Raw genomic sequence first — 25,686 nt, 5'->3', positions numbered from 1 at the left:
TGTATCAATTGTAACTAACGAATATCATTCTATGAAATGGTGAACGAATTCAGGTTAATGGTAATCTCATTTGAGATCGTTAGTCGTTATTTGTTTAAAATTGATTTGTCTAATAGGACCCTTAAGCCTGGAATAGGACATGTGTTGAGCTAATCTGGCTCATCGTGCGAGAGCTTTAAGGGTGCCCGCCCACGTTCTTTAGTGTGGCATTTTTAGGCCTAGAAAGAAAAAAACAGAAAAACGGCCAATATGTTTTTTTTCTGGCATTTTTTTTCTGGCGTTTTTGATTTGTGAATGATCTTTTTTGTGGTTTAGGTGTTGTTGTGTGCTGAACTTTTTTTTTTCCTCTGCCGTCACATGACCTAGTTGCTGGACAACAAAAGGTGACAAAAACCCCAGAAAAAACACTATATGCACAAAAAAGACAATTCTTCTTTACACCAATTTGATAAATCTCCCCCCATGTGTGTAAGGTAGATGATAAACTTCCATTGACCTCCAGCTAACATCTGTCCGCTGGCATTTTTTGCAAAAAAAACGCCATGGCTTTTTTATTGCCATTTTTCCAAGATTTTAAGGCAGTGTGAAGCCAGCTAAATAAAGGGCTATTCCTATCCCAATTAAGGCCCAGTTCAAATGTCTGTATTGCTGTTCGAGGCCACGGACCCACGGATGCCGGCAGCACTATAGATGTGCATCAGTAGCCGTCCAAAAAGTGTCTGCACAGCAAATTCTCCAAAGACAAGTCATAGTTGGGAGACTTGTTCATGGCTGTCTGGGCCATATGAAAAAAAAAGGGCACGTGAACGACTACCGTCAGAGAAGATGTAACTTGTGAGTTATAGAACAAGCAAAGTCACTGGAGCACACTTATTTGAGCATACTAGCTAGTGGGACTCTAAGGGTACGTTCACACACACCGGATCCGCAACGGATTTCTCGCTGCGAATTTGCAGCGAGACCCGCTGCGGATCCCTGCCTAGTAAGCTCTATGGGCAGACAAACTCGCAGCAGGATGCCCGCCCCATTAACACAAACCCCGCACCCCCCGCCACCGGAGCCTATACATCACCTGCTCCCCGCTCGGATGCGGTATGTGTGAACGAACCCTTAGGGTCCATTTACACTGAGAGATTATCTGACAGATTATCTGCCAAAGATTTGAAGTCAAAGCCAGAAACAGACTATAATCAGAGATCAGGTCATAATGGGAAGACTGAGATTTCGCCTCTTTTTAAATCCATGCCTGGCTTTGGCTTCAAATCTTTGGCAGATAATCTGTCAGATAATCTTTCTGTGTAAGGGTCTGTCCACACATATAGACTCGAAGCGTAAATCTCGCTGCGAGTCTGGCCGGTCCTGGCAGTTTACTGTCACTACATACTTGCAGCTGTCTGAACGACCGCTGCGTGTATGTAATTTTGCCGGCCCCTTAACCCCTTCAGCTCCCACCCCACTGTGTCTGTATATACGTTACCTGTCCTCGCTGCACGGGGTCCCGCTGTCCTGCTCTCCCGCCCAGCCAATCAGTGGCTGCGGCTGGGCAACACACTGATTGGCCTGGCGGGAGAGCAGGACGCCGGGACCCCGTGCAGGAGACAGGTAATGTATATACAGACACAGCAGAGCGCGAGCCGAAGGGGTTAAGGGGCCGGCAGAATTACATACACGCAGCGGTCGTTCAGAGATTTACGCTGCGAGTCTGTACGTGTGGACAGACCCTAAAAGGACCCTAAGTAAGCCAATTTTACTGACCATGATCTAAATTAACTCCACATTGTCTCCGTATATAAAACCCACTTGTAAGGGTAGAACACCTAGAAGACAACCCTATACAATCTTAATTATAATATAATATAATGAAATTAATTAAAAAAAACAATGGTGCCATACTGAATTACAGTGGTATAATCCATACACCCCAGGGAATCAGTACAAATCTATAATGACTACATATGCTGTACCACAGGCTCCATGCAATGCATGCTCCCATATCCTAGGGATAATTGTGAAGAATACAAAGCTGTAAAGTTATGTAAGGTTAGTCACTAAACAGCTATGTAAGTTAAGTTGATACTGGAAATTTTTCATGTTTGCGTGCAGAGAAATCTGCCATGATGTTTATCTTTCCATTCCTGGCATTGAGTGGTAACTGTATATAATACATATGACAAATAAACTTAATTTAGTAAACCCTGCTATCACACAAGGGATTTCTAAGCCCTACTGTACTAGTAAAAGAGAATGGAATACATTTTCTTTAGTCAGAAACTATGGAAAATACCTAAACGCTTAGACTTTAACACTTTTATTTCCTCTCCTTATTCCAGCTCAACGTTCTGCGCAGGAGCTCCCTCAGGTGGAGAACTACAGTCTCAGTGCATGCTCGGTCAATGGCCGGGAAGAATTGTTGCTCTGCGGCTCCAACTTCCTTTCTGACTCAAAAGTTGTCTTCATAGAGAAGGGACCAGGTAAGATGCTGACCACAAATTTGGTCTTAAAAACTGAATGTAAGTAAACAGTAAAAAAAAACAAGTCAATAGAATTCAATTGGATAGACATAAGTATAGACATTCTTTAGGGGCATTTTTTGGGCTGTGAACATAGCCTTAGAATTACTACTGCGGATGGAAACCACTGTGTGCATTTCTATGGGTGTTGGCATAGGGGGTGCATTGGTTGCAGTTGCATCAGAGAAGTGGGGTGGCCAATGGTCTCTCCTACCTAGCTAGTGAGATGGCCAATGGTTCACGGGTCCTCCAACTACAATGTTCTTTGACATGTGACACCAGACTTTGCTTGAAATATAGATAGATAGATAGATAGATAGATAGATACAGTAGATAGATAGATAATTTTTTTTTATCATAAAATGTGATCAAAAACGTTTTAAAGTCTTAGGCTGGGTTCACACTACATTTTTGCAATCTGTTTCTTGCAAAAAACGGATGAAAAATGGATGGAAAAAATGAATCTGTTTTTTTTACGGACACAAAAACGTGGTCGGCCTCATCAAAAAAAAAAAAAAAACAATCCGTATTGATCCTTTTTTTTATAATTGAAGTCAATGGAACAGCGGATCAAAACAGATGCACAGAATTGCATCTGTTTTTTCCATCCGTTTTTTGCAAAAAACGGATTGCAAAAACGTAGTGTGAACCCAGCCTTACTGGTAACTGTTAAAATATGTTTGTTTGTGTTTCTTTTGGAAGAAGCCTGATGCTATTATTATACCTCTACAGCAGGGGTCTCAAACTCGCGGCCCTCCAGCTGTTGCAAAACTACAATTCCCATCATGCCTGGGACAGCCGAAGCTTGCTTTGGCTGTCCCAGGCATGATGGGAATTGTAGTTTTGCAACAGCTGGAGGGCCGCGAGTTTGAGACCCATGCTCTACAGGGTACAGCTATCCATGGGCACAAACATATTTTTGTTGGTATCAAATCATTTTCCAGGATACAGCATTTAGTAGGGATCAATCCTTGGGGACCTGATAAGCAGATTGTAATATTTTGTAAACATTTTCTTCAGATTGAGTTCTAATACATTTTATAAATAATATAAGAAATAAAGTTGATATCATATGATACATGTATATGATATTCAAGCTAATATGGGGAAAGGGGGAAACAACTGGCAAATGTTTGTATTTGTAAGGCTATGTTCACCTAACGAATATTTTCGTAAAATCATTACGAGAATATACGTTGCATTGCTGTTTATAGGATCCCGGCCAGAGAGTATATACATAATATATGCTCCGGCCAGGATCCCTAGCGGCACCGAAAACAACTGATATGTCAGTTTTCTGCGGCCACTATTCATTGAATAACGACCATAGAGAACCATGTCAGTGCAACACAGTGGAGCCAGCGGCTCCAGCCACTCGCTTCATAGTGTGCTGGGGGGAGTTCTGATGTGGGTGCGCATGGAACTACGTACAGGGTGCGCATCAGAACTCTGCGGCCATAAAGATCATCCGGCCGATACTGCAGTACTGGCCGGGATGATCTTTTCAGAGACCGGCTGTTCCGTGACCTGTCCGGGTCACAGAACGGCCGGTCTCTTACGACGTGTGAACATAGCCTAATTGTGTATGCATACAAGTATCTTTGAAAGATAAAAGATTGGAAAAATTATTGATCAGTGTCTGACAACAAACTTTATGCAGTTGTGCCTGGTGCTACAGCTCCACCCCATTCACTTGGAGCATAGCACTGCATAGCCACATAAACATGTCTTCCTCTTCTATTAGGAGTCTATAGGAGTCCTATCTATTGCACATAGCATTTACCTAGGAGCTGCAGATTCTACATTTTCAGATTCCGCTTATGCAAAGACCACAAGTCTATATGCTATAAGACTTGTGGTGATCATTTGGTTGGCAGGATGGCAACCCACTTATCCTCCAGATGGGGCAAAACATGTATTGCTTCCTTGTACCATCTATATATCCACAATCAGTCAAGGCACATGTAGCTAGTGGTGCATTTGGATACATTCATGAATGGTATTACTGCAGTGACATTCTCCTTTTCTTCTTTGCTACTCATAGATGGAAAACTTCAATGGGAAGAGGAAGCAAAAGTAAACAGACTAAAGAGCAATGAGGTAAAATCCTACTTTATGTGTTGGAAGAGAATCTAGATTTACTTTATTGCTTATGAGATTAAAATCCCACATTTGGCCAGGTTCACACCACATTCAGGTATTGCATTTAGCATGACCTTTAGAAATATACATCCCAAATATTTGCAGTTGTGTGGCTATTGATGTCCATAAAAATATGGGTACATATTAAACATGTATCCTAAACATGGTATAAAACCAGTGTTGCATTCTCACATGTCTCTTACTCATATGCTATCAGTATCTTCTGAAATTTTTGACCATATGACCATATTTTGTCTAGCCTGAGCAATCTCTACCATATGCCCAATTATTAGGCTTGGTAGACAGGCATATGGACACAGATTTAGGATTCATTTAAACACTCCATAATCCACGGACACTATGAGCATGAAGCTGAACATTGGACTCGCAGACCTCCTGGCATCATGTATCAATATGATGCTGTGAGAGCCAAAAGTGTTTAAATCTTTGTAGGAATGTACTGATAAAGTTGTGCAGCTGTTTCAGTACAATCCCGCGAAGATTTAAACACGTTCAGCTCTCCCGGTATCATATTGATACATGATGCCAGGAGGTCTTCGAGTCCAATGTTCAGCTTCACGCTCATAGGGTCGTGGATTATGGAGCGTGTAAATGACCCCTTAGGCTGTGCTCCCACAACGTCTTTTTAGGTGAAAAAACGGCCAGTTTTTGTTAATGACGGCTATTTATAATGATTATGATCATTATTAATGTCCGTCATAATAAAAAATCTGCCGGGTTTTTTTACCTAAAAAAAAATGTTGTGGGAACATAACCAAAATGGGGTAATAAAAAGTACTAATTGGTCTTGAATCAGTGAGACTACAGAATGTGAGCTGTGTGGAAAGTTTTCTTGGTAGCTTTGTCTGCTTATCCCATAGCAAAAGAAATCCAACACCTAAGATTTCAGCAGACAGTATAGGAAACATATCTATATTTTTGCTGCCATCTTATGGCGCTAAGGGGTAATGTTATGTAAATTAAACTTTTTAAGAGAAGCTCTTGCAAGCTGGAAATAACCACTGTGGCTCATATTAAGGTCAGTACATGTCACCCTCGTTCATGGCACATGCTGACAGAGTATTGTATATTGATTTACGCTGCCAGCATGGTCTTCATTGTTTTTAGGTTGGTGTCACACACATTTTCCAAAAAATTATATATATATATATATATATATATATATATATATATATATAATGTTTGTGTTTTTTCAGGAGTTTTTTTGTGATGTTCTCTTTATTTTAGTCAGTGTTGCCATTTTTTCCCAAATGCAGTCACTGCTGTCTGTGCAAGTCCCAGAATACTGTAATAAAGAGATCACAAGACCCCTACAAGTCTATTTCTATATTTCCAATGGGCGTAGGAAGAGAAGTCCTATGCAGAGCTTTCGCTACCTACCAAGTAAGTACTAGTTATTGTGAGGACTGCATGACTAAAAGGGGTATTTCCCTCAAATTAAACTTTTAAGATGTTGCGTCCCTTGGGGAGAACATAACAAACAGGCTATTGTTAGCTTTCTGTGCTCCCCCGGTGTCCTTCTATGTCATGTATGGGTTTCCAGCTGAACAATCCCGTCTCCACCTCCGAGAAGGACTCGTCTCAGGGGTGACAGCCTGCTCAGCCATTCGCTGGTCCCATCTCAGACAGTGATTGGCTGAGAAGGCTGTCACCCCCGAGACGAGTCCGTCTCGGAAGTGGAGGCGGTATCTTTCAGCCATGACTCAAAGATGACGTAATAGGAGGGAGGGTGGAAAGATAAGAATAGGCTGTTTGTTATTTTCTCCCCAAGGGCAGCAACCTATGGAAAGTTTTATTTGAGCAGAATATCCTTTTAAAAAATACACTAGATATAATGGTATTACTGGTATGTTAAGAAGAGGATTTTATTGAACCTAGGTAGTGAATGTTAATATTCTGTTGTTGTTTTTTCTCATTTCCATCTACATCTACTCTAACCTTCTGCTATTTTCCTTCTAATGTCTACATCATTTACCTTCAGTCATATTTAAAGAGGAGCCTATTCCTGAAATGACATTACATAGATTTCCTTCCACTTCACTGCCTCCTCCATCTCACATAACCTTAGATGCTAGCCACATGGAGCTATCCCCATCATTTGTGGCCCCAGTAACCCCAAATTTGTCTGAAGCACCTATGGAGGTGTCTCCTTATTACATTTCTCCACACCAGGAGAGAATGTTCTCGGGAGTTCCCGACTGTAGTGCAAGCAGCAATTCCTTTTTGGGTTGCTATTTTAACCAAACAGGGCTTCCTGACTTGAAATGTCCCCCATCTTATCCAGAAAATGGTGGTGACATGTCTTTAAATTTGCCGTATCAAACAAATAATCCAGCACTTCCACCTAGTCCAGTTCCCTGGTCCCCACAGCCATGTTCATCCCATCCTACATGCTCAACTACATTTGGTGGATCCTTGCTTCCCCATTTAAACACGAACAGCAAACTGGAGGAGAGGGGAACAGGTTCTCATCCAAACTACCAGTCCTCTCCATTATTGCCAAGTTTAGAATTTGATAATTCCCCTTCACATTTCGTTCCAGGGTATCAGCCATATCCAGCCTGTGCTCCTCCAACATACACTACGTTGGGGGAAGTTGATAGCATAGATACAGTGCACTCTAAACAGTCTTCAACATCTCCAGAAATAAGCAAAAAAGAGCAATGTGCAGGGAATCAACAATTTATTCCAAGCCCACTCCCCAACTCCACCAATCCTGTACATTCGATAAATTCAAAACTAGATGATATGGGATCAGTAAATCATACAGGGTTTTCCACACCTAATTCCAATTTATCTCTATCCTGTAAAGATGATGGTGTGTCCCAAACATTTTCTACAAACTACCAAAACCTGTCCCCTTGTAGCACAACCCAACTCACCACCTTGTGTCCATCAACACATCCTGCTTCCTTCCCTTCTCCTCCTTCCCCAATCATCCCTAGTGCTCCAGCTCCTACTCAGGAGGGTACCTCTGACACTGTAGTGTGTATGCCCTCAAATCAAAATGAAAAAGATGCCTGTTATCAAGAGCGTTTGGAAGAATATACCAAGTCTGCCATCAATAATGGTGGAGATGTGAGAAAGGAACATGGTCAAGTTTTTGAAAATCCTTTCCACCCGATACCAATCCAGGGGATCACACTGGAAGAAGGTAAATACAAAATAGCTATTCTATAACATGAAAACTTCAGTGTAGAATATGTTCATTGGCAGTACCTGATTTATGTCCTTGGCTTTTAGTGCAAGATGGGACTATGTGGATTGGTGCTTAATGGAGGTTCTCCTCATGGTTTAACAACTTTGTAGTGTATACAACAAATCAACAATAGAGAAAGAAGGTTGAGGGCAATCACCGTTACATGTGCACAGTCTTTATTCCACGTGTAGTCATAAACAAATTAAGCAGGTTAAAATCATATTGGGCATGGACGCCAGACACTCATCAGTGCATCAGTACTCACAGGTGTATCACGCACATGCGCACTTTATCAGACTGATGAAGTGCGCATGCACGCGATACAGCTGTGACTGCATGCACTGATGAGTGTCTGGCGTCTATGCTCGATAACATTTTAATCTGCTAAATTTGTTTATGACTACATGTGGAATAAAGACTGTGCACATGTAACGGTGAGTGCCCTCAACCTTTTTTCTCTATTGTTGATTTATTCTATAACATGCAATTTTATACTTTTCACCTAATATTCTCTCTTCTACAAAATGTCAGTTTATCTTGAATAAAAATTTTCCCAATACATTAGGTCTGTATAATTAAAGACAAGTAATAAAATTTTTAATCACTCCTCTATGCCTACTTTGCCCATTTCTTGATTCAATGACCCATTCAATTATACATAGACCAAATATCGGCATGTAAGGAGCAAAAACCATTTGACATAAAGGTAGACACTCAGTGGCCATATGTATAATGTTGATTTAAACTTAGAAAACTTACAAAAATTATAGAGTATATTGCAAAACTGCTTCAGCGAGTTGCCTCTTTAAATATATTACAGACTATTATCATTTTGTAAATACTCTTTAGCAGTAAATAGTGATAATTGTCACATGCCACAGGTATAATAATAAAGTTTATAATTAGAGGAATATCTAATACATTTCTGTCAGCCAATACATTTTCAAGCACCGAACCACCATAAATGATCATTTTTTATCTAGTTCAAAGAAATTTGGACAGCCTTTAGACAGGCTTAAAGCAAATGTAGAATCACGTACATTGCTGCTATTTTTTACCTTAATGGATTGGTGCCGGAGCAAGGATGTTGGTGGCACGGTACTTTTTTTAATTGCCACTGTTAGGATCAGGTATGGCAAAGGCAGTCTGACAAGACACAGACAGTGAGCCCTAAGCTGACCTTGCCCACTGTCCCTGCCTACTTGCCACAAGACAGTCCTAGGCGACTGCGGATAACCACGAAGACGTTCCCTACTCTCAATACGTGAAACACAAAGCATGGACAGACAAAGAAACAAACACAACAAAAGATGTCAGACAAACCAGGTCAGCCAGCTTGTATTTTATAGGTTGTTACTATTGAAATTTGTAGCATAAAGGGAAACTATAAGCAAGTTAGAAGAATCTAACCTAATGATATCTCCCCATATCGGGGCGCTAAGGATCAAGATACATTTCTTCTAACCTGCTGATAGTCTTTCCAGTTCTTGTGATATTTACATGTAGACAAAAACACAAGTATTATGTATAAACTCTGCATATGTTGAAATTCATATGCTGCTCCCAAGTCTGTTGCGCCTGGGTCACACTATTAGCCACTAATATAAATGTGCAAATTACACTTTGACTTAAAAATTGCATGAAGGTTTAGATTATTATTATTATTATTATTATTATTATTATTATTATTATTAATTCTGGTCCAATGTGTAATTGTCAATTATCTTGGCTGCCTGAGGTGTTAAATGTCCAGAATGGGGTAAAAAGGACTTTATGTCCTCTACCAATAAGCCCCAATTTGCTTCAAATTACTGAAAGAAGATTAAATATATATGGCTGGTTCCATGGTCCCAATAACATTTCTAAATTAAAAAAGAAAAAGAAATGATGACTATGAATTTTAAATAATAATAAACAAGAGTTTTTTTCCAACCATGTAAGAAATTTCCACCATCCCTGCTAATATTTGAAGTTATGTGCAGTGTAAAATGCTTAGCTGTCTGACTGTTTATCCTATTTCTTTTTTTTTCCATCACAGTAAGTGAATTTATAGGTCAGGACCTGCACAGTTTTCCAGAAAGGCATCAGAATTAAATCATGGCATTGACTCAAAAATAACCATTCCATAAGGAAAACCACAATTTACAGTCAGCTGTCAATAACCATGGACCAGCAGAAGAATTATCATCTTCTGGATATAATCTTGCTGAAATGACTTCTCAACCAGAGTCTTCTACAATTTCGTTCTGTCGTATGGCTGAAACAAATAACATGTATTTCACATTAGCCGCTCTCAGGCTACCAACAAAGGACTACGAAAAGGATATAATTCCTTCATTCTTTTATTTTTCAGGGCATCCAAACAGCACACAGACAAGGTTGTGGAAAACAGGGAAACAAACCAGGGAAGCATAGGGAAAACCACTCGGACTCCTTGACTGATTTGGCCCCACTGATGAGCGATCACTATATGTGAAATATTTGGCTATATGCTATGTCCAAATGTTCCACATATCATATATATTGTATTTTCCAGCATATAAGACAAATTTTTAACCCCAAAAATTCTTCTTAGAAGTCGGGGGTCATCTTATACGCCAGGTATGGTAGCCCCATACGGTGGGGGGGGGGCTAAAAAATGGCCCCATCCCCACCATATGGGGCGACCACAAAAAACAAACCTTTAACTCACCTGGGGCCCGTTCCCGGCATCGCTGCACCTCCAGTACCGTTCCCGGCGCAGGCAGTGTGACGTACACTACCTTCGCTGGAGAGAAAGATCGCGGAACCTCTCCCGGGCAGCCAAGTGTCTCATCGGAGAGGCTCAGAGATGCTCAGCTGCTGGGAGAGCTTCGGGAGAATGAGAGAGGCGCCGGGGGTTCCCAAAGCCTCTCTCATTCTCCCGAAGCTCTCCCGGCAGCCGAGTAGGGCTGCGGTCAGGCAGGGGTTAACATTTTCCGGCATATAAGGCGAACCCCTGACAATCTAAATAAAAGTTAGGGGTCGTCTTATACGCTAAGTCGCCTTATACGCCGAAAAATACGGTATACATATATATATATAGAAGGTCATCTCAAGTAACTTCCTTGTACCATTCAGCTGCAGATACCAGGGGCAATAACAAACACCTATACCTTTGGTATGCCATTTGGTCCAATTTCAATTATGTATTTGTGCTCCCTTTATACTGACCTTCTGTGTGCTAGATTTTCAGTGTCTATATTTGTAAATCATATGTGATCTGTACCGAGAAAGCTGTTCTTTTACAGTATGGAACTGTAGGTCGATCTTCACTATTCACTTTAGGATAGCACCACAGGAGGATACAACACCTAAACAGATTATCTAGGGAAGAGAGGCTAGAGAATATATGATGGATAGAGATGTGCAAATCATTTAAAAATTTGGTTTGCAATCTTTGTGAATCTTTCCCCAAAAATTTGCAAAATTCGCGACCCGAACTTAAAGGGGTTATCCAGGTTTAAGAAAACATGGCCACTTTCTCCCAGAGACAGAACCACTCTTGTCTCCAATTGTCTCCAGAGTGTGGTATTGCAACTCAGTTCTATTGAGATGAATGTCTTCTGGAGACAAGAGTACTGTTGTCTCTGGAAGAAAGTGGTCATTTTTTTCTAATGCTGGATAACCCCTTTAACAAATCTATATATGCTCATCCGCACTCCCCCAGTGTCCTTTTTTTGTCTTTAGCCAATTCAAGCTCGCTCAGGCAGTCACTGGCTGTGGTTCTATCCCTTCCTAGTCACTTAGTTATTGGCTGAGTAGGCTATCAGTCTCCACTCACTGACTTACTGAGAACAGACAGCGCCGCGGACAGTCATTGGCTGAGCAAGCTGTCGCTCAAGCTGTGTCTTGAGGACAGGACACGGGGGGGGGGGCTAACAGGTGATTTTTTTTCCAAATTCTTTTAACAGATTTAGCAAAAATTTGCTCCGTTAACTGATCAATTTTTTTGCTAAATTCGCTGCTTGCTGGATTTGCTTCTCTCATCTCTAATGATGGAGACTAAGTGGGTCAAAGCAAAAGACTGTAATGGCCTATATGGCCTATAATCATTTAAACCATTTCAGCAGTGTTCCTTGGGGTTCCTCAGTACCCAGTCAGGACAAGACATATCACTTTTAGTATAAATAGCAAACCGTCAGAATATAGTGGAAGGCTAGTATTTTAAAATGCTATACCTGTTCCAACACCAAGCTTCTTAGAGGTAGGAATGGGAGCGGGGTATCCCTGGGAAGAGGAAAACTGTTCAGAGGTTTCTCCGTAGTTATTTGCTTTGTAGCCTGCATTTCCAGTGTATTTGTACTAAAGTACTCAGGAAGCCATACCAAAGAGCCAACAGCACTAAACCAATCCCATTGTGTTTCTAAACTTCGATTTAGGCTCCACTCTGCAGTCACTTGTGAAATATTCTACATATACTATGCAAAACTGGATGCAGAATATGCAATAATGAATAACTTCTTACAATCTCAGGGGATGATCCAAATTCATTATATGATTGAACGTATAATTACCAATAGTCTTCAAACACTTGTAGTTGGGGCTAATAGTATTTGGATGGTGATCAGAGATGAGCGCACCTTTTTAAAAGTTTAGGTTGTACAAACCCCGACAATTACCATTTGAATCCCGCTGCCTGGAGAATGTGGATGCAGCCTGAGCACTGGCTGGTAAACATGGATGCAGCCCATACATTTTCGCTCATGTCTAATAGTGAAACAGTGTTCATAATTCATAAGCATCTCTAGACCTTTCATTTTACCAAAGCTTGTTTTCCAATTAAAGGGGTTTTCCAATTAAAACTTATTTGTCCCCCATCCAGAGGATAGGGGACAAGTAAGAAAATGTGGGGGTCCGACCTCCGTGCCCCCTGGCAATCTTCAGTTTAGCCCCCATCTCCTTTGTCTTGAATACAGCCGTTGGTCAGCATGTAACCCACAGCTCTATTTATTGCATCTGAAGATCACAGGGGGGCTCTGAGGTTGACCCCCGTGATCTCTTTCATGTCCCCTATCCTGTGGATAGGAGACAAGTAAGTTAATGGGAAAACCCCTTTAAGCTATGAAAGGTGACTGTCTTCCTGAAGTATGGAATGCACAGACATCACCAAATACTCAGTTTCCTCCCTTGGGAGGCTTTGTTAGCACAAATAGGAGTATCCTGGGCACAAATATGGGACATCAGGGTTTGTATCAGGAAGCAGTTTGCCAATCTAATACAGCCCATGGTAAGTAGCTTCTATGTGTCCAGCTCTATTTACAGTGTACTATACATCATGGTGAAGCGGATCTGCTGGACAGTTCTTGGAGTGTTGGCAATCAGAAATTGATAGCAAATTCTGAGCAGAGGCCAACAATTAAAAACCCCCTTTAATTTCTCATAAACTGACAATTGCCATTTACTTTTTAACCTGTGAATACTGGGGCACTTAAAAGACATTATAATACCTACGTGGTTAAAGGGGAACTATCAGCAGGTTAGACAGATCTAGCCTGCTGATAGCTCCCTAGTGAGCACAGGGCACTAAAGATGATGGTGTTTCTTACCTTCATCTTCAGCGCCATTCCTGTGCTGTTAATTATGCCTTGTAAGCCATTAGGAGCACTGTGGGCATGGATACCATTCCTCCAAGCACCAATACGGCCCAGCTGGGGGGCGTAGCCCTGCCGCCTCTAATGATTATCAGTGGAGGGGGCAAGCCTGGATCAGTGGTCAAAGGGAACAGTAGCCACCTCCCCAGCTCTCCTAATGGCTTACCGGGCACACTTAACAGCACTGAGGATGAAGGTAAGAGACTTACCATTATCCTCAGTGCCCCATACCCCATACCAGTTCCCCACTGACAACATATTGTGTTAAAACCCTAAAATTGAACTTACTTTAGTATATATTATACTAAGGCTAAGTTCACACTGCATCTGCGGCTGGCAAATAGAGCCGAAGAGAGTGCTGCACCAATGGACACGAATAGACTCCATAGACTTTAATGGGGGATGTCAAGTTTTCCGCTCATGTCCATTACTTTACAGGAGTCTAATGGAACAAAAAAAAATGCTACATGCAGCAATTTTTTCCCTGTAATTTCAAATTTCTATGACAGAACCTCTGACCCAGTGTGAACCTAGCCTTATTAGCACACTTCCCATTGCAATAAAGAGATTTTAATGGTTTCTTCTCATCCCCTTTACATATACTAAGATTTACTTCTTAATGTACTCGGCTGTCTTTTGTAAAACCAGTTGTAATTTATTATTCATGCAGACTGACAGGCACAAATAAGTGTCACATAAAAAATAGATGCAAACTATGTGAACTATTCCCTTCTGTCATGTAAATTTATCTTAAAGAGACAAGTGATACAGATATATATATAGTGTTTTTACTGAGAGAATGTGGAAGATGACGCCTCAGACAAGGAGGTCAGCTCATCTAGGTCTTACAGCACAACGCTGCGTCCGTTCTCTCGTGTTATGCATAAATCAGCCACCAACGTGCTTTCCTTTTCCAATGTAGCACTAATTTATGCAGACGTACCCTCTGGATCTCTGCCTGAAGAAATGGTTTATGTATATTTATATAACTATTATTTTTATATATGCCATTGGGGCAGTTTGTAAGTTTGTATTTTGCAGCCATTCAATAAAAAAAATACATGGGAAAAACTCGCAGTACAATGTTGTGTTTATAACATATTCAGTATCATTATCTTCATCATTAGAACACATGGGGGGGAGAATTGTCAAACATGCTGTAAAGTGGAACTGGCTCAGTTGCCCCTAGCAACCAATCAGATTACACCTTTCATTTTCCAAAGAGTCTGTAAGGCATGAAAGGTGGAATCTGATTGGTTGCTAGGGGCAACTGAGCCAGTTTCACTTAACAGCATGTTTTATAAATCTCCCCCATGAACTGCAAGGTGATGTATGCTGTTGACCATGTATTATAATATTGTTTTGTTAGCTAGAGATGAAGGAAGCAGCAGGAAATTCGTTTTGCGAGCTGCACTAATTTTTGGTCAAACTCGTTAAGATTTGTGAATTGGGCTTAACGAATTTCATTAAAACTACAATACTGGGACGGTTATAGAAGGGCAATTTGTTAAAGCATGTTGTAAAAGTGTCACAAATCGGAAAATTACACTTTAAAAAAAGGTCAATCAGCCAGTCAATCATCCAATGTCGACCATTCCTCTACTCTCTGTCCCTATATCGCTGTTAGGGCCCTATTCCACGGGACGATTATCGTTCAGATTATCGTTAAATCGTTCGAATCTGAACGATAATCGTTCGGTTGAAATGCAGTTAACGATTAACGACCGAACGAGAAATCGTTGATCGTTTAATAAGACCTGGACCTATTTTTATCGTTGCTCGTTCGCAAATCGTTCGCATTGAATAAGACATCGTTCGGTCGTTCTCAATAGATACGAACGCAATAGCGAATAAATAGCGAAGAGAAACGATCGCAATTACGATCATAAGTAACGATTATCGTTCCATGGAAATGAGTGAACGTTTTCAGGTCTTTCGCAATAGCGGTCGTTTGAGATCGTTAATCGTTAACGATTATCCAAACGATAATCGTCCCGTGGAATAGGGCCCTTAGTCTCTCCCTGCTCTGCTCTAATTTCCTACTGCCACCTGCTCTCTCATCCACACACAGCCGACTGGCCATCTCTGTTAAAGAATCACCCTATATAGAGGGTGAGGGGGAGATGCTGACATCACAGAGGGGCCTGCAGCTGATTGGACGGACGCCAGGGATTATGGTTAATCCCTTCTACCCCCACTGACGCTCCAGACAGCATGTGCGGCCGCCATTTTTGTTTTTGCTAATTTCCTTAATGAATTGGCGGGAATTTGATTTGGAGAACGAATTGAATTGACAGCACAATTCGCAGTGAATCTTGATTCGCCAGATTCGCTTTGCACATCTTCAGTGTTAGCCAATAAAGACACAATTATGTACAGTGTGGGTATGTATGAAATAAAGTGCACATCACCTATGGTTGTAACGCTACCTCAATGCACACTATTCAAAATAACAAAAAATTTAGAAAATGTAGCACAAAGTATATTTTAGTGAAAACAAAATCACAAAAAATTATTTAAAGGAGTCCTCTGATAAAAATGTACTTGTCCCCTACCCACAGGATAGGAGACAGGTAAGGGCTTAGAATAGTCTATGACTATTATGCGTTTTTTCTCTGAAATAACCACTAGTGGCTGCTGTTTCACTGTGCTGAACAATACCACTTGTCCACCAGATATAGTTATATTTTTTTTAGAACATGCAGATGGAGAGGACTTCATTTTTATATTATACGATAGATAGATAGATAGATAGGAGATAGATAGATAGATAGATAGGAGATAGATAGATAGATAGATAGATAGATAGGAGATAGATAGATAGATAGATAGATAGATAGATAGATAGATAGATAGTAGCGATGGATGTGTTTTTAACTTTCCAAAATAAAGTATGGACTCATAGGGGGAGATTTATCAAACATGGAGTAAAGTGAAACTGGCTCAGTTGCCCCTAGCAACCAATCAGATTCCACCTTTCATTTTCTAAAGAGTCTGTGAGGATTGAAAAGTGGAATCTGATTGGTTGCTTGGGGCAACTGAGCCAGTTTCACTTTACACCATGTTTGATAAATCTCCCCCATAGGGTCCATTTACACAGAAAGATTAAGTGACAGATTTTCTGCCAAAGATTTGAAACCAGGAATGGATTTGAAAAAAGGAGAAATCTCAAGCTTTCCTGTATGACCTGATCTCTGTTTATAGTCTGGTGTTGACCTTCAAATCTTTGGCAGATAATCTGTCAGATAATCATTCAGTATGAATGGATCCATAAGCACTGCATTTATGTTTTTGAAACAATTACAGCTGTAGCTGACCTGACACCACAGGACCGTACTCTCCCACCTTGCCCAGTAAGTGTGCAGTGAAGCGCACAGTACTGTATGGGCATAGCCTGTAGCGCACACACTCAGTACAGTACTTGGCTCACTAAAGCAGCACATTTTTTCCGTGCCCTGATCTACCTTCTGCTGAAGAGACTGTTGACTTTATCTTTCAGAATGTGTTTCATCTTCATTGAATACTTCACTTCACACTTCACACCATTGTTAGTCTGTCATCTGCATTTCATCCAGAGTCAAGTGGTCAGAATGAGCACACAGACCAATGGTATCTTTGGTGCCATATCTACCATGAACAAAATTTGCTTTCTTTGTGTGGTATCCCACTAGGGGTGTTACTATTATTCACACCCTTCGCAAAAGTCTGTACTTTTTGTGGTCCTAAGTATAGTGAAAGTAGTATTAAGAGCTGACCACTAGATGTCGCTGTATTGTATGTTGATGCATGGAAGCTGCACAGCTGAAGTATCGCAAAGGGTTATTATATTTGTGTGTACCAGAACCTGTAAACCAGTAGGATTTGTGTTTCTTCTTTCCTATCACCTCTTCTCTCTGTTCTTCTGTTGCACTCTTTTCACCCAATCACAGCGCACTATACACAATGTCGAGGGAGCCAGTCCCTTGGGTGGGGGAGGAACAACAGTTTTTCGTTCAGGACAGTTTAGAGAGAGGAGGCAAACCGGATAGCTCTCCACAGCAGTCTTGTCCGGGACCTGGCCCTCTGCCAGGTCCCCGAAGTTCAGTCTTAGCCAGTGCCCCGCATGGGTAGGATGCAGGAGAGCACGCTGTCACTAACATTCTCTAACGTATCCACACAAAGCACTATGCAGTGTTAAGCCTCTTAGGATAGGACTAGCCATCAGATAACCTCAAACCACTTGGTGGATTAGGAGAAGTGTCAGTGCAGGACAGTATCCACTATAGATACCAGTAACTGATCCGGGTGGAACAAAGTTGCAGTAAACCTATGAACTCCATCTCGTAGCGCCGGTCTCAGCAGGGAACCTTCAGCATTCCACTCAGCCAAGGTAACAAGGTCTGGGGCCTGTGTCACCCATTAGTACTGTACAATTATATATCCAGTTTGAGTGGTCAGTCTGTTTGTTTTCATATATATCATATGTCAAAGTCAGTGGAAAATGAAAACTTATGCCTTTGGATCAATCAGGTGAAATTTATTTACAGTGTTCAACAACATACACCCTCTGCTATAACGCAGTACGCACCCTCTGGTGCAATGCTGTACCAACAGCAGAAATGACAGTCCAGTCCAAAGCAGGGAAATGATCTGTTATGCAGCATAATCACACAAGCGGCATGTTCCCCAGAGCATTTGCTGGTTAGCTTTCATGTATCTTTCTCACATATACACATGCATTTGCGGGGTTACCGCGATTCAGACGCTCTTTGCTGCAATCCTATTACCCCTCAAGGACTGTTCACACTCCCTGTATTTGCTCGACGCGTTTCTTGCACTTCATCTCTTGCAATCATCAGGAGCGGTAGATCGAGTAGTGTGTATTCTTAAAAACAGTCATATAGAAGAAAAAATCTGTATGCACTCACCACTTTAGCAGATAAAAAGTCCTTTATGTGTGTATTGGACTCACAACATGTTGCAAGCGGGTGGAGGACGCCAAACCTTCCACTGATGATCAGTGGAAGGTTTTGGCGTCCTCCACCCGCTTGCAACATGCTGTGAGTCCAATACACAGATAAAGGACTTTTTATCTGCTAAGGTGGTGAGTGCATACAGATTTTTTCTTCTATATGACTGTTTACAAGTGCTGCTTTAGCTCTATCTGTATATGTGCACCCTCGAAGGCCTGGTACCTTTACTAGAGCACGGTATATACCACTGGCTACACAATACTATGGATATGAGATAGTGCCGACCCCTATATCCTTATTCTACTAGTGTGTATTCTTGTCTGCAGGCTACTGATAACGTCACCCATTACTACTGTTCGGCTAATGCTAGTGGGCATAAGGTAGTGTGAAGACTGAAATCAAAGGTCAGTACACGGGCACAGGTGTTCTTCTTCTTCTACAAATATATCCTCCAACATCCCGGCAGAGCATACTTCTACATGGGTTGAGACTCTCACATCATCCTTCTCTCTGCTACTCGACCTCAGCACAACTCTTCCAACACAACTATATCCTACTCAGCACTTATATCACAGATCTGGTTGTTTTATGTGCAAGTGTTTATTAGAACTTTTGTCAAGTGTATACCAAAGATCTTCTGTATTACTTGCTGCACATTTGCAAGTAGTAAATCAACTCAATGTTATCTTAGAGTCTGTGATTATTCATCACCTCCAACACAGCAGATACACCGCAACCTTGGGCAATTCCCCTTTCTGTGGGTGGTGGGTCCTACTATCCGGGAGGGTCATTACACTGCTCTGGCCACCTGTGACTACATCATCTCTGACACTATCCCAAGAGACCCGGTAGCAACCCGGCAGGACACTGATCACAGAGGAAAAGGGTACAACCGGCCTTACACACTAAAAGCAGGCATGCCATCACACCTGTGTGCCCACCAGGCACTGGCGTCACATGACAACATAATAAGGTCCAAATCTTACTCATACAGGCACCAAAACTGGCACACTCACATCACAGTACAAACATGTACACACAGGCAAAGACTATGTTCACACAACACATTTGCCCACATTTTTGGACTGTCATCATAATATTTTTGCCTCAAAATGACGGTCATGCAAAAATATGGTCAAAAACAAACATTGTCAAAAACTCAAATTTTTTTCACATGTGGTTTAATCTCCAATCAATTTTAATGTGAGCTTCTATGCAAAACAACTCTGAAAATGACATCACCTTTTAATTTAAAGCACAGTTTGTGTTTTTTAAAACCGCATGTAAAGTAAATAGGACAAACCACATGTAAAGTAAATGGTAAAAACCACATGTTTTTGGCATGGCTTTTATGTGTGTGAATCCAGTACTGATAATAATTTAAACACAGTCCTATACTACATTTGGGCTATGTTCACACAACTTTTGTTTTCGACTGTATTCTTTTCGGCCATCATTTTGAGGTGAAAATAACGGTCCAAAAATACAGCTAAAAACAAATGTTGTGTGAATGGCTTAAAGAAGCACCACCTTTTTTTTTTAGGCTGGTTCATATACTTACCAATGATGATTTGTGTCCTGCAGCACAGCTTCACTCTGGTCCTGCGTCATTATTCAAATCTCGCGCAGTGACGTCACATCTCCTCTGAACCCTCTTCTTTCCACCAGGCTATTGAAGGCCGGAAGTCAGGGTCTCCAATGCATCTATATGAGAGCGCTCTCAAAGCAATGCATTTTGAAACACTGCCTTCCGGCCTCCTTTGCTTCGGGACAGTCAGCGAAGAGGTCACAATTCTTAAAAAGGATGTCCTAGTGCTGGAAAAGGATGGCAACTAAATAATAAGGGGAATGGAGCATCTTAATTATGAGGATAGATTAAAAGAATTAAACTTGTTTAGTGTCTAGAAGATACGTTCAAATATGATTAATTTATTGAATTTATCCCTACAAGAAATATGGGGAAAAGATGTTCCAGGTAAAACCCTCTCAAAGGACAAGGGGGCACTGCCTCCGACTGGAGAAAAAAAAGGTTCAATCTCTGGAGGAGACAAAATAGCATAAATGCATTTGTAGAGAATCTACCCATCATCCCTCTCCCTTCCCTGCATCCACCCCCTCCTTGGTTGAACCTAATGAACATGTGTCTTTTTCAAGCGTATTAACTAAGTAACTATGTAACATAGGCACTAGCGGGATTTGAACGGGGCCACAGGACCAGAGTCAAGCCAGGCCATGATGTATTTTGGAGTGCTTATTTACCTGTTCCCAAAAAGCTTACTATCCCATAGGATACTACTTGAGGTGTGGTTTCCAACTGAAGTCTTTTTGGGGGTTTCATTTAGACACCCTTAAGGCTCTGTTAACCTGAAATCATGCTTTAAAAACATTTTTTTAAAATGAGGCCCCGATATCCACATGCTTGGGTCATGGATATTAAACCCAAACAGAGAACGTGGGCACAACCAATATAAGGCTGAGTGCTAAACCAACCAACGTGACCCTAGACCACAACACATGGACAAAAGCAACAATTGTATCCCCAAACTAATCTATGACCTATAAATAATGCAGTGTGCAGGCAAAAAATGAAGATGAAAAATTGTGACATATAAACATTTGGAAAAGTTTACCACGTGCAGTCCAGCAATAAAAGGGGTCAGGTGGGAGCAGAGAATACATCACACGTTCCGCCATCCCAGAGAAAGCCGTTTAATGACGCATCACGTAGGGTGTTCTCTGCTCCCACCCGACCCCTTTTATTTCTGGACCGCACATGGTGAGCTTTGCAAAATTTTTCTATTTCACAATTTTTAAATAAATTCACCATGTGTGGTCCAGAAATAAAAGGGGTCAGATGGGAGCAGAGAACACCCCATGTGTTCCCTCAACGGCTTCCTCGGGGATGGCAGAACGCATGATGTATAGTGATGAGCGAGTACTAAAATGCTCGGTTGCTCGTTACTCGAGACAAATATTTCCCGATACTCGGGTGCTTGTTTCGAGTAAAAAAAAACATTGAAGTCAATGGGAAACTCAAGCATTTTTGCAGGAGACCCAAGTTTGGTAGAGGGAAGGTCGTGTGAAAACCTGTTAACCTCAGAAAAGGATGGAAAAAACATGGAAATGGACAGGAAACAGCAGAAGAAGCATGCATGGATGCCTCTGAGGCTGCCTAATTGCACTATTACACCAAATTCTGGGCAAAAGCCTGGTTAAAACTGAGGTAGGCATTTGAACCACCCAAAAACTCAGCCTGTCACAGCATGGCAGTGAGAACACAGTGAACCATTAAAACAGAGGTAGCATATGAACCGCCCAAAAACTTAGCCTGACACAGCATGGCAGTGAGAACACAGGGAACCATTAAAACAGAGGTAGCATATGAAGCACCCCAAAATTTAGCCTGAGGCAGCATGGCAGTGAGAACACGGTGAACCATTAAAACATAGGTAGCATATGAACCACCCAAAAACTTAGTCTGACACAGTATGGCAGTGAGGACACAGAGAATCATTAAAAGTGAGTGAGGTAGCAAGTATGCCTCCCAAAAATTAGGCCTGACACAGCATGGCAGTGGGGACACAGAGAACCAATAAAAGTGAGTGAGGAAGCAAGTGAGCCTCCCAAAAATTATGCCAGACACAATGCTGCACCTATACACTGTGTGACACCCCCTTACACACGGCAATCAGTAGTGAGCTTAGATATGCCTTGAGTAAGAAAGACAGAAATCAGAAAGTATACTGGTGGTCAGGTCACACTAGTTTTTTTTGAGGTATACAATGTGTTGGTGGCTGCACCTATATACTGTATGACACCCCCTTACACAGGACAATCAGTAGTGAGCTTGGATATGCCTTGACTAAGAAATACAGAAATCAGAAAATATACTGGTGGTCCCACCATGATGATCACCATGATGACTGGTGGTTCCATAATGATTTGAAGCCCTTACAAGGGCTGTTTGGTTCTTTCACTAGTATTCCCTGCCTACTGGAACGCTAATTCCCTCCCTAATGCTCTCCCTAACAAGCTGCAGTTCTTTTCCTAATCTCTTCCAGCATACATCTGAATTAGAGATAAGCGAACCTCGAGCATGCTCAAGTCTATCCGAACCCGATCGTTCGATTGATCATTTGATTAGCGGTGGCTGCTGAAGTTGGATAAAGCCCTAAGGCTATGTAGAAAACATGGATATAGTCATTGGCTGTATCCATGTTTTCCAGACAACCTTAGACCTTTATCCAACTACAGCAGCCACCGCTAATCAAATGCCGAACGATTGGGTTCGGATGGACTCGAACATGCTCGAGGTTCGCTTATCTCTAGTCTGAAGCAAGCACTGCCAGCCGCGATTTTTATATGGCAGGGTCATCTGATCTAGCCAACCAATCACTGCTATCGACATATAAGGGTCCCATGTGATCCTAGGAATCTCCTGCATGTTGATTGGCTGAGAAATTGCACCCAAACAGGAAACGGATAATGAGAAAAAAAATACTGAAATTGACATTTGCAATAAAAAACTAGAAATTTTACACGTCAAATTCCTGTGAACACCCAAAGGCTTAACAAAATTCCTAAATGCCATGTTGAATACCCTATAAGTTAAGTAGAAATAATAAAAAAAATGCCTACTGCTACTAAAAGATACGTACTGTAGAGGATTTTACATTTTGAAAACTGCTTATTTTTCAAAATATTTAAACTTTTCTCTATCATATTCGCTCACCAACCTTACTGCAAAGGACAGGTCACTGTATCAGGACTCTCTGTGCCTGATACGCTACAGAATTTTGTGACAGCTCAGAATCTCATGCCTTTTCAGCCTTATGTTATTACAACCTTACTCACTTCAAGACTTATGCAACAAAAAACGTGAAAATACAGCACTTTAAAGTGCCAGATGTACAAAAAAAAAATTCCCATTCCTTTCCTTTATTGAATTTTCTTATTTTACACACACATACTGTACACACAAAAAATTCACAAGAGAAAAAGGACACACAAATATTAAAGAGAAACAAGCCCAATCCCACCCTGTCCTCCCTCTTATACAACCCTCCCCCCCATCCAAACCCACCCCCCTCTCCTTCCAATTACAAAATCTATATAGCCATTATACTTTTGAATTTATTTGATTCTCTATATTGACCCCATAAAGCTCATATATCCCTAAATCTATCGTCATTTTTCCTTAAATGTGATGTGAGATCTTCCATTTTATACATTTTTTCAACCTCTCTTAACCACATTTTCACTGAGGGAGTCTCTGCACTTTTCCACAATGACGGAATGAAAACTTTAGCGGCATTGACCAGGTGGCGGAACCTCCGAACCCCGATACTGCCTCATATTTCCGACAATTGCAATAAGAAAAATTCGGGAGAAAACGGAAGAGAGTATATTGTAAAACCAGAAGCAATTCTCCACACCCATTTCCAGAAACTCACCAAGTGAGGACAACTCCTCACCACAACCTCTCCAGCACCTTGGGAAATAATCTTAGTAGATCTTTTGAAGTCTCGTTGGCACCCGATACCATCCTGACAAGATTTTAAACTTGTTTTCTGAGATCTACTTGAAATTAATGACTTATGAGTAAGGGCCCTATTCCACCGGACGATTATCGTTCAGATAATCGTTAAATCTAAACGCTAATCGTTCGGTTGAAATGCAGTTAACGATTAACGACCGAAGAAATCGTTGATCGCTTTATAAGACCTGGACCTATTTTTATCGTTGCTCGTTCGCAAAACCATCGCAAATCGTTTGCATTGAATAAGACATTGTTCGGTCGTTCGCAGTAGATAAGAACGCAATAGCGAAGAAAAAACTATCGCAAATACGATCATAAGTAACGATTATCGTTCCATAAAAATGAGTGAACGTTTTCAGGTCTTTTGCAATAGCGGTCGTTTGAGATCTTTAACGATTATGCAAACGATAATCGCCCGGTGGAATAGGGCCCTAAGTAGTAGTACACAAATACGTGCCTTCTGATGTTCTGTAAGAGACCTCCCAAAATCTCTCTCCCACTCGCAAAAATAAGAAGGGCTCGTAATGTTTGGGGGGTAGAAAAAGATGAGTAGAGGACAATACATGACGGATCTGCTCCTTTTCTCAAACGTTCAAAGCCCGTAAGAGGTCTATCAAATCTACTTGCACTAGGCAAAGATCTAAGAAAATGACCCACCTAAAGGCTCTGCCAAAAGTCCAAGGGGCATGGCTCAGTAATACTACACAGGTAGGTTACCAACCCCCACTGTCCCTCTTTCACGAAGGATAAAGCTCTACCTGCATTCGCCAATTGTCACTTCCGAAAAATCGGGTCCTCTACTCCCGCAGTTAACTCTGGGTTGCCTGTTATTGGGAAAAGAGGGGAGGGATAGGGTGCAAGATGTCCCATGGATAGATATCTGTCACACAACTTGAGTGTTGGAGTAATTGTTGGGTGAAAGGTGCTGTACTGAGTGGCTTTGGGTATCCAGCAACAGATGTCAAGTCCAACCCTATTACGTTCTGTTCCAATGAGACCCATAGTTCACTATCCTGATGTCGATGCCAATCAACCACCCTTGTTAAGTGTGAAGCAGCGTAACCCTTTGATCTATACATAGTACTTCTTGCCAACCTCGATGTTCTATGTGCCCAAATATATTTAGTAAAGAGAGAGGTGGGATCCCAATAGGGAGGACCTGAAACAAAAACAACAACTTAGGTAAAATATTCATCTTTAAAATCGAACACCTTCCAAACCAGGAGAATGTCCCCTTGTGCCATCTATCTAGATCCCTTGAGATTTTCCACAAGTGGTGGAAAATTAGCTCTATATAATTGTGATATTTTAGGAGTTAAAGTGACTGTACCACCAGGCCCAGGCTGCAACACTGGAGGCGGGCCGACCCACCCTTAGTGGGAGGAAACCCCTGTCCCTCTATGATAGGGTTCCATTGATTCTAATGGAGTCACGTCATGGGCTGGGGTTTCTTCCCACTGGGGCTGGGTCGGCCCTCCTCCAGTGCTTCAGCCTGGGCCTGGTGGTACAGTCACTTTAAGTATACTCCCAAATATTTCAATGACCCTGAATTCCATTTAAACGGAAATGAAGAGGATAAGGTAAACACCACTTTTGAGGATATAGAAATATTTAGGGCTTCTGATTTCTGAAGGTTGATTTTATAATTAGAAAGCTCCCTATAAGAGCCAATTCTTTCACAAGGTTGTGAAGAGATAGGATTGCTAAGAAA

At 41.4% G+C, this 25,686-nt stretch overlaps 2 protein-coding genes across 2 annotated transcripts in view; both read left to right on the top strand.

The window, feature by feature from the left end:
- The window catches only part of NFATC4 (nuclear factor of activated T cells 4), a 43,302-nt gene extending 32,750 nt beyond the window's left edge, over nt 1-10,552 (top strand). Inside the window, exons 6-10 of the mRNA XM_069961583.1 lie at nt 2,331-2,471; nt 4,555-4,610; nt 5,930-6,056; nt 6,655-7,827; nt 9,911-10,552. Coding sequence (XP_069817684.1) covers nt 2,331-2,471; nt 4,555-4,610; nt 5,930-6,056; nt 6,655-7,827; nt 9,911-9,966 — 1,553 coding nt within the window. The 3' untranslated portion in view covers nt 9,967-10,552. The remainder of the gene's footprint in view (nt 1-2,330; nt 2,472-4,554; nt 4,611-5,929; nt 6,057-6,654; nt 7,828-9,910) is intronic.
- Nucleotides 10,553-18,803: 8,251 nt separating this feature from the next.
- Nucleotides 18,804-25,686, top strand: part of LOC138785532 (receptor-interacting serine/threonine-protein kinase 3-like) — a 51,735-nt gene continuing 44,852 nt past the window's right edge. The window contains exon 1 of the mRNA XM_069961580.1: nt 18,804-18,840. The gene's annotated coding sequence lies outside the window, so the exon portion shown is untranslated. The remainder of the gene's footprint in view (nt 18,841-25,686) is intronic.

The sequence above is a fragment of the Dendropsophus ebraccatus genome, chromosome 3 (assembly GCF_027789765.1).
Source record: "Dendropsophus ebraccatus isolate aDenEbr1 chromosome 3, aDenEbr1.pat, whole genome shotgun sequence".
Lineage (NCBI taxonomy): Eukaryota > Metazoa > Chordata > Amphibia > Anura > Hylidae > Dendropsophus > Dendropsophus ebraccatus.
This window is presented reverse-complemented; position numbering and strand designations above follow the sequence as displayed.